Source organism: Rhagoletis pomonella, unplaced genomic scaffold (assembly GCF_013731165.1).
Source record: "Rhagoletis pomonella isolate Grant_MI unplaced genomic scaffold, Rhpom_1.0 Rhpom_scaffold_00006, whole genome shotgun sequence".
NCBI classification, from domain to species: domain Eukaryota; kingdom Metazoa; phylum Arthropoda; class Insecta; order Diptera; family Tephritidae; genus Rhagoletis; species Rhagoletis pomonella.
The window spans coordinates 265,234-275,364 of record NW_023458560.1 but is presented as its reverse complement, the minus strand read 5'-3'; the positions used below and the strand labels follow the sequence as shown (position 1 = coordinate 275,364).

The window sequence follows — 10,131 nt, the reverse complement described above, 5'->3', positions numbered from 1 at the left end:
TAGTAAAAAGCGTAGCAAATTTCTTAAGAACTGCGTACTGCCTGAAGGAAATTTGACTTAAGAAAATTTCTTAGCCATTTCTTGTACGTCATTTTGTATGGAATTTTAGCTTTTCTTGAGAACTGCATACAGGCCTGTTGCATGGCTTGTTGCAAGAAAACATCATTGAGTTTTCTGCTGTAGGTTGATACTACGTTCATGTTTATGTTAAAATCGCCAATGACAACAGTGTTCACAGAATTTTCTGAGATTTCTGCTAAGATATCCCCCATATATGTAACAAATTCCGCATCACTTGAGCTTGGGGAGTGATAAACCACCCCGAGCTGCCACCTGGTATCACAGTGTGTGAGTTGAATAACTATACACCAAACATTTTTGTCTAAAGCCTTGTTAGTTATTGTTTTAAAACCGAGCGTGTTTCGAACGAGTATTATCACTCCCCCTGTGTGTCTACTGTGTGAGTCGCAACGTATCATCTGATACGCCGGGAACATTATTTCCGTATCCTCTATGTCATCAGTTAGGCATGTTTAGGAACACAAAAGTAGATCCGGGTCGGTAAAATCTTTAAGTATTTCTAGCTCAACTTTATTAGCCACTAAACTCTGTATATTGAGATATACGCATTGCAAATATTTGGGTAGCACTTTCTTTACACCTGGGTGAGACGTAAACTCAACGCTAGGATCCCCACAAACTTGCTGTAATTGTTAGTAATTTACAGTATTTCTTTTATGCTCAAGCTTTTTCTGGTATACAGGACACTGTCGGTTAAAGGTCATATGATTTTCATCAAGCCCTAAGTTAAATTTTTTATTAGCACGAATGCAGTTTATGCATTTGTTTAATGTTTCCTTAGAACATTCCACAGTTTTGTGGTTATCTAGGCACTTGAAACATACCTCATCGGCTTTACATTTCGCAGCTATGTGGTTAAATCCCTTGCATTTGAAACGGAAAGTAACTTCCATTCCATCTTTGACTCTACATTTTTCCCAACCTATGTTTATTTTTTCGCTTGCCAGCACGGCTGCAAAGGCATCTACATCTGTTTCTATTAACGCATTATAATGTTTTGCATTGCCTCTTTTTGTTTCAAAACATTTCAAAATTTTGAAATTAACATTTTTGAAGCATTCATTCTGTTTTTTTATCATATCCGAAAGCTGCTCATTCTCATGTTTAAAGCTCATTCTATATACCATGAACCTTGGCTTGGCTACGTTTGGGATTTGTATTTCATATCTATCACTCATTTTATTCTCTATTGCCTTTTTGATTTTTTCACGCTCAGCCTCGTTTTCCGTTTGTATTACTACAGCCCCACTTTTCCTCCCCTGTACACACGATTGAGAGAAATAGAGATTGCGCCAATCGCGGTACCGCTAATCCGCTCTTTGTGATTTTGACAGAATGAGCTGTGTGCGTGACGTCATCTTGGTGCAATTGTTGAATGTGAGCATACGAAAAAACCAAATAACAATTTTAATATTTGTGCGTTAATATTTCTGCGTGGTTTTAAACAATTATTGAGACATTAAAAAGCAAAATGAAGTGTGCAGTGGCAAAGTGTAATAGTGAAAACAAAAGGAAAGCGTGCTATATAAGTTTTTTTCCGTTTCCTACGGACGCAAACCTGCCGAAAAAATGGAAGCAGTTCTGCCGGCGATAATATGCATTAAACACCAAATCGAGCTTTTTGCTATGTGAGATATGAGCTGAATTGTAGTAGGTATATTTCCATGGTGAATGTAGACAGTTGCTGGTTTGCCATACCAGCAATGACATACATACAAAAGCAGTTTCTACAGTAAATAGATACATGAACTTCACTACCTACTTATTTTTGTTAGTACCTGGTTCTTTTTAGTGCTGGTATGAGGTAATGCACCAGTGGATAAGGTCGCCAGGCGCTAATTCAAGCGGTATCTTACCGCGCTGTTACGTACCTAATACGAAGCAGTGCCCAAACTATTATACATTTAAAGTTCAGCTTAAATTATGTTTTACTGACATAGAATATTTGCTTCCAAAAAAGCATGCATCCTCTCGGAAATGGTACAAAAGTCATCAAATAAAAGCTGTGGAGTCAACAGCTGTGGAGTTTATGGTGGTTGGCTACCGTCCACAAATATAAATATGCACTCTGCATGGCTTTTTAAAATGGTAAGTCCAAAAATTCATATTGCTGCACACTTTGCAAACACGGTTAATAAATCCATTTATTCATGTGCTAAAAATCGTCATTATCTAAAGGGCTACATATCCAAAATTATTGCTACGTGTTCCTAATTAATCAATCTTTGTATATTTATTGATTCCTGAATATTTATTGAAAATTGGGCCATGTAATATTAAAATTAACACATTTTTCTGCATTGTTTACATATTTTTATATGCGTTTTGGCATTTCTCTCTCGCAATTGCACCAAGATGACGTCACGCAAAAATTACGCTCAAAAATCCTCTCTCATTGGCGCAATCTTGTATTCTATCATTGTTGCCCTGTACACTATTAATTTTCAAGCTCGAGGGGTCAACATTTTTGTTCAAATCTTCTATTGTTTTTCCCTCTTCCTGCTTCTCTTTTGGTTGTAGAACTAATGGCTTCTCTTTATTTACTTTCGGCAGCCTATTATCTTTCGCAGTGTTACCTTTAAAGAGATTCGCGTAAGTGGCTTTCGCCCGCTGACCTGCTAACGCGTCAGCAGTCACCGATTTCTTTATCTCTTCACAAATTTTTTTGTTCTCATTTTCATTGCGCACTATGGCTTCGCAAAGATCATGGCTTTGCTTTTTTACGCCGTCAGCTATTGACTTAATTTGGTTCACTTCGAGAATACTCGCCTCACAGGTTTTTTGTACTTTTGCATTGCATCAATGCGTTCCCCAAATTTTTTCTCTATTGATTGCAAGAGAAGTTTAAGCTCTTTCACTTGCATTTTTTGCGACTCCTGGAAGTCATCATTACACTCTTGGATATTTTGACTATTTTTCTCTATTGTTAAGTTCATATTTCGGAGCACCTCATCGATGTTATGCATGTATGTGTGACATTGGTTACACATAAAGCGCATCTGAACAAAACAAAAAATATATAACACTTTCTGTTCAGATTGTAAATGCAAACACAAAACTCTACATACTTTTAAGAAATCATCGTTTAGGGTTCGGAAAATTGCCTCGCAGGTTTCGCGTATTATATTGCAAATTGTTGTTTTCCCCAAAAGAAACACAGACATCAAACTTCCAAAACTATCACCAGTCGCTAAGTATCGCAGCGTCACCGCCAATCTTTCTCCAACTGAGATGGATTCCCTTAACCGAGAATCTTTCTTTCCAATGTGCTGAGTCAAATGATTTGCCAAAAAATTGAAATCCTCCACGTTCATCCGCAAAAAGTTGTGAAACCAGAAGGGATCTTGTTCCCGCAGTTTCAAACGAAGTGTGCTGTAAAACCCACTTGTTTTTCTCAGGGTCAAACCCGGTCGTATCCACCACCTTTTGCGTTATTGTTAAACACAATGCCGCACCGGCCACTGCGATTTTCCTTTTAATCATTTTATTTATTTGCTTTCGATCTATTTTATTCAAACTTCAAACTGACAAACAGCTGGCCAGGGTCTTCTCACAAAATATTTTTGCCATGTGCAGTGGAAACGGCATGTCAGTCGACTGACTCCAAAAACTGTTGTCAATCATTTTCAATCGGTATCATGGCAGTTTATGGCATGTAATGAAAACACTGGAAGAATGACATCGCTGGCAGTTATGTAGTCAGCGAATATTCCTTGATGAAAACCAGCCATTACAAGAAAACATAGTTAGCCCAGTATACAATTATGAGGCCTACGACAAAGAAATAAAATACAGGTTACAAATAGCACAGCAAAGAGCTAAAAGATTAGTGCAAGAAGCTAAGCAAAGACAAAAAATTAATTATGATAGAAGTACTCTAAGTAAGGAAAAAAATGTAGGAGATTTAGTACTAGTTAAAGACGAAACAGGTCATAAATTAGATAGTAAATACAAAGGGCCCTATAGAGTAGAAAATATAGATAAGAAAAACAATTATACTTGAAGTAATAAAAATTAGAAAATCATAATACATAAAAATAGGCTTAAATTGTTAGAATACGGATATTTCAGTTTGTTAGCGTAAACACAAAACTTAGAATTAATTTTCCATTTAATCACTTCACAAAAATATACTGCACAAATAAATAAATAGCTTCAACAAGAATGTACATTCATACTAAAATAAAAATCTAACCGATTTTACATTTAATTATGTCATAAAAATATACCGCATGAATAAATAAACAAATAAATGAAAAAAAGACACACACAGTAATTAAAAGAAACTCAAGTAATTTGTAGTTATGTCATAAATTTTAATTGAAATAGAATGCTCATACATTGACCTCACAAATGTATAAGCATTCTTTTAAAGAGAGGAGGTGTAGTGTATCAGAAATGCATATCTACATAACAAAGTTCCACACGCGCCAAAAGTGCATTAAACAAATTGTGGTTCACACGAATTATTATGGAATGCTTGATTTCTGCTTACACTGCATTCTCCCATAAGCATATTTTGCTAAGCTAAGCCAATGTGCATTTGTATGTGCATAAGTGTCTGGCTGCACATACATACATGTGTTTGTAAGACTAGTATGTAAGAAGTATAATAAATATGTATTATAGTAAATAAGGAAACATAGAATTAAATAAGTTTAAATTTGTATAAATTAGGAAAGAATTAATAAATAAAGAACAATATTCCATAAGCGCTCGACTGTACGACAACAAATTTCTTGTCGTTTTATTACACTATAATGAGTACTCCCTAACCACCAGGTCATTACAATAGGGTTGCCAGTTAGGCGCGAACATACCGGCCGCCTTGAACAGTTTACATTGAGTGGAAATTCACGTAGTAAAGATATCAATTTTTTTCGGCAGCAGCGTTAGGTTCGAAATGAGTCTCACAAGTTCACCTTCTGCGGTCTTTAAGCTGACAACACGCACGCGATCGTCGGAGCCGGGATGGCTATCAAGTACACGCCCAAGTTTCCATTTGGTAGGTGGGGCGTTGTTATCGTGTATGACAACCACATCGTCCTTCTGCAAATTTGGCGTTGAGCGGAACCATTTTGTTCTTTGCTGAAGGTTTACAAGATATTCATCACGCCAGCGCTTCCAGAAGTGTTGTCTTTCTGACGTGACGAGTTGCAATCGTTGGAAAAGAGAACCCTTGAACATTTCCCCATCGGGATCGGGGGCGTCTTCAATGGTTCGCTACCTAAAAAATGACCGGGAGTCAAAACTTCCAAATCGCTAATATTTGTGGATATCCAGCAGATAGGACGAGAGTTCACACAAGCCTCGACCTCAGTTAGCACAGTTGCGAATTCTTCATACGCCAGAAGTGTCGAATTCAGCGCACGCTTTAAGTGATACTTGACGCGCAAGTGCATTGCGCCTGTACTCATACATATAAACGAACAAATGTATGCCTTCGCAGACTTCGCACCTCTTCCGTGGGAGAATTTCAAAGCATAAGGCCCAGCAAAATCGAAAAAACACCGTGTACAAGTTACACGGGTGAGCGGAAGTTGCGACATGAGCTGTTGCAACGGCTTGTGGTTGAGACGTTTGCAGCGAACACATTTGCGACGAGGACCCCTTTGCCAGTATTATTAGATGCTTAGCATCGTTGGAAAGTGTAACGTTTTCGATGCGACCTCCTACACGTAGGATGGCCAGAAACGGCTGCAAATGTATGAGACTGCTCCGAACGAGTACCGGCTTCCTTGATCTGCAATTGGAAACTTCTTACCCGAAGGCGTTAGATTGGACATACTTTACTAAAACTAATTTGGCTTCTTGAATCTCTGCGCAGGTTAACGGACTCAGTCTTCGTTCCTCTGCGTTAGAGCGAGAGGCGGCAATTCATAAGTTTTTTACGAAGGGGATTACGTAAGCGGTTACTCGCTTGAGTATGTTGAACGAGTGGTATCTGGTCAAAAGATCCCATTCGCCACTGGTCTGCGTTAGATACAGCATCTTGTACGACTTCAATTTGAGGTTGGTGTTGAGCTGTATTGAGAGATAAAGCCAAGGTTCGCTGTGAGCTCGCAGACAAGGCGGCCCATGCCACCATAGAGGATGCGCGAGCAACTGGGAAGGCGTGATGCCCCTCGATGCGCAATCAGCAGGATTATGTTCCGATGCGACGTGTCTAGCGAATTGTACAGGGCGCGGTTTATCCAAGCAGATCGAATGTCTTGCTTGAGTCGGATAAAAACGCGCGTTTTGTGATCTGGTCAGGCAATTCTTGTAGATTGACAGCAATAGAAAGCAAATCTTTATCGGTGTGCCAAACGGAGCCCAGAGTGCGGATTTTATTTCCTTCAGCTAAAAGATGCAAAACTTGCTTGGAAACGTGCGGTATTCGTTCTCGTAACGGCTGACAGTTCGTAGCCCATTTTCGCAATTCAAAACCGCTCCGAGACAATACGAAGGCGACATCTTTCTGGAGCGTGATTAAGCCATGCAGGGAGTCCGACCCCGTTAGCAAATCATCCATGTAGAAATCCCTTGTAAAGACATCAGCGACCCCTTTGTATGCATCGCCTACATCCGGCGCAGCGCGATGTAACGATTTCACAGCAAGATGCGATGCCGACGCCACTCCATACGTTACTCTTAGAAGGCGATAATTGCGAATGGGTTGTGATGAGTTCTCACGCCATACTATACGTTGATAGTCAGCGTCTTGTTTTGCTACGTAAACGTGGCGGTACATTTTCTCGATTTCCGCGATCAGCCCATAGCAATGCGTGCGGAAACGAACTAGTATGGAGAATAGGTCTCGTTCTAGCTGCGGCCCTACCATCAGAGCATCGTTGAGCGAGTTTCCGGATGATGTCTTCTTCATGGACGCGTTGAATGCTACTCTGAGCTTGGTCGTGGCACTTGAATGTTTTACCACGGCATGATGCGGCATGTAGTACGCGTCGTCTGTAACGGCACCAGCTAGCTCCATATGGCCTAAGTCAACAAGTTCTTCCATGAACTTACAATAATCTCGATAGAGTTGTTTGTCAGTAGCAAACCTCTTCTCCATTCGGAGAAATGCTCGGACCGCAATACTTCTAGATTCACATATCGGTACGGATTTCTTCAGTGGTAAGCGCACGATGTATCGACCATCGTTAGCTCGCTCGGTAGTGTCGTCGAAAAGTTGTTCACAGGTGAGTTCTTCGGGAGTGTAATGCTTTCTCGGACGTAACCCTTCGAGTTCCCAGAACTTGTTGACCCGCTCGGTTAGTTGCGTTTCACAGTGTAAGGTGGTTATAGATTTGAGCTGCCTTTGTAAATTGGTCGCGTTCCCGAGCAATACCCAACCGAACACAGTGTTTTGCGCCATTGGAGTGCCATGTTGACCCTTTCTTAACCCACCTTGCCGACGTCACATGCTTCTACTTGGCTACATGTAAGCGGTAGCATCTCCAAAGAACGTGCACGAATTTCTAGAAATTCACGAAGAGCGTTAAACGACGGTAACTCGTCAGCCACAAGCGACAATTCCCATTGTTTGAGGGTCTCGTATGACTATTTGGATACAGTTAGGTGGATAAGGCAGTCATCCCAGAACTCGGTTGGTCGACCAAGCGCGCGTAGCGCACCGACATGCTGCAATGTAGCATTAAGCACAAGCTTGATTGCCTTAGCGCAGTCTTTGCTCGCTTTTTCGATCGATGACAGAGCCCGTATGTGACTGTCCACCATGACTCGTATGACCTTGTATCTTGAGGTCAAAAAGTCCCAGGCCTAGCGATAATTACTGTCACACACTGAAAAAGTACTCACCAAATTAAGTGCTTCATCTTTCAAGCACTTACGCAAATACGGCAGTTTTTGCCCGTCCGACAAGGTTGCGTTCGCGTTAACCAGCGAACAAAATGAATCGTGGAAGGACAACCATTCCGTAGGATCACCACAAAACGAGGGCAACTGCAGCTTTGGCAGCGACGTGGATGCATATGCAACAGGAGCAGAATTATGTGGTGCTGGTTGTATGTGCGATGACATAAGACGTTTAAAGTTGGCCTTTGCAGTTATATACCACTCCTCGCATTGTATGCGCGATTGTTCTTCAATAGGAGTGTTCTCGTCGCCACATGCCAGCTCCACTTCTTGTTGAGCTTCGCAAAAACGAACCCACTGCTCTTCCAATAATTGTAGATGCGTGGAGAGCACTTCAACGTCCACCGAAAGCACATCTGCTTTACTCGACTGCAAATGTCGCTTAATGGAGTTAAAGCGGAAAAGCGAATTTTGCATGTAAGTGCAACGCGAATGTATGTAATTATAAATTTACAGAAATAGCGTAAATAGCGCGGTTTGCAAGAAAAATAACACGACTTCGAGATCCGGCACGAAGGACCAGAATGTTAGCGATTAAAAGCGGTCGAAACTCCATAATAATTTTGCGGATGAACCCAGATGAAAAAATATGCATATTTTATGTTGATAAAGGCGATTTAATCGTAGTAAAACGGAAGCTTGGTTTGACAGCTTACAATTCAGTACTACCAAACTAGTGCAGAATACGGCCCGTTAAACTAGAACAAAAAGAAAAAATGGGCGTGATCCGCCTTTTTTTCCTCATTTTATACATAGTTAGATCTAAATACCGTGAGTAATTTTGTTTTACTGATGTTCATGAAGGGAGAAATGACCATACGTTGACGGCTGTTTTCTTCGGTAATACAGAAAGGAGAATTCTACTGCCTGATGGCTATTATCCCTAAGTGCGGCCGAAGGCCGCCTACGCAGAAAGGTGTTTAGCCCCCCTTCTTTGGCAATACAGAAAGGAGAATTCTACTGCCTGATGGCTATAATCCCTAAGTGCGACCGAAGGCCGCCTACTGAGAAAGGTGTTCTCTGCAAAAGTTGTTCAGCCCCCCTTCTTTGGCAACACAGAAAGAATAATTCTACTGTCTGAGGGCTGTAGTCCCTAAGTGCGGCCGAAGGCAGCCTACGCAGAAAGGTGTTCTCTGCAAAAGGTGTTCAGCCCCCCCTTCGTTGGCAACACAGAAAGGAGAATTCTACTGCCTGAGGGTTAATGAGTTTGTGTAACAATTATATACCAAATTAAAGGTATTTTAATGTTCTTTTGAACTATTATAGCGTTGTGAGTAGTTATCTACACCTTTATTTAGTAAAAATGTATTTTTTTTTAATATATTTTTTTCTATTAAATGATTTTTCTCGAAATTTATCCACATAAAGTATATTAATATGCATATTAAAAAAAAGGGATTTCATTTACCTTTGCAACGATACTAATTTTTCAAATTCGGTTAGGAATTTTTTGACATATAGAAATTTTCGAAAATTCCCCTTTCATCCCTCCATATCACTGAAAATATAAGTTTGCACCAAAAAATTTGTATACCAGCAAAATCAGGAAAAAGGGCGGACCACGCCCAGTTTTTCGCTTTGTTCTACCTTAACGGGCCGTATTCTGCACTTGTTTCCCTAAAGCAGTGTTTGCATTATTCAACTTTGCGTTCAACTCAACGCAGGGTTGCACGAAAAGAAAGTTGAAAGGCTAAATGTTGGCTGGCGACCAACTTTGTTGAAAGCGATTAGTTGAAAGCCATTCAACCAAAAGTTGAATGCAAAGTTGAACAATGTAAACACCTTTTTATGGCGAATATTTTGATATTTTTTCATATTTTGATATTTTTAGCCATTCAACTTTTTTTCGTGCAACCCTGCGCTGAGTTGAACGCAAATGTTGAACGCAAAGTTGAACAATGCAAACACACTTTAAACGTGATAACTGATAAACAAGACAATAGCTACAGCGGTGAGTTTTGTCATTGCACGCAAATAGGGCTGTTACAAATACAACGTCGCGTTCCCTTGTATATTTTGTACATGGAATTTTTTTGGATTTGTATAATTACATGCACGTGTGGCCCCCCGTAAGTGATTTAACCTCTGACAACACAGGACAGAACAAACATATCAAACATATGGCAGGGTTCGCAAAACTTAACATTAAGGGTGGGTAACTCTGTAAATTTTGGTGTGCTGACTCAGTAACTC

At 40.2% G+C, this 10,131-nt stretch overlaps 2 protein-coding genes across 2 annotated transcripts in view; both read right to left on the bottom strand.

Annotated features, from left to right (window-relative positions):
• Positions 1 to 2,449: 2,449 nt before the first annotated feature.
• Positions 2,450 to 10,131, bottom strand: part of LOC118740295 — an 86,116-nt gene continuing 78,434 nt past the window's right edge. The window contains exons 2-3 of the mRNA XM_036471770.1: positions 3,150 to 3,852; positions 2,450 to 3,080 (exon numbers count right to left, since the gene is read on the bottom strand). Coding sequence (XP_036327663.1) covers positions 2,832 to 3,080; positions 3,150 to 3,395 — 495 coding nt within the window. The 5' untranslated portion in view covers positions 3,396 to 3,852 and the 3' untranslated portion in view covers positions 2,450 to 2,831. The remainder of the gene's footprint in view (positions 3,081 to 3,149; positions 3,853 to 10,131) is intronic.
• Positions 6,272 to 7,438, bottom strand: LOC118741502. Its single transcript, XM_036473501.1, has one exon. The coding sequence runs from the start codon at positions 7,436 to 7,438 to the stop codon at positions 6,272 to 6,274; it is 1,167 nt and encodes a 388-aa protein (XP_036329394.1).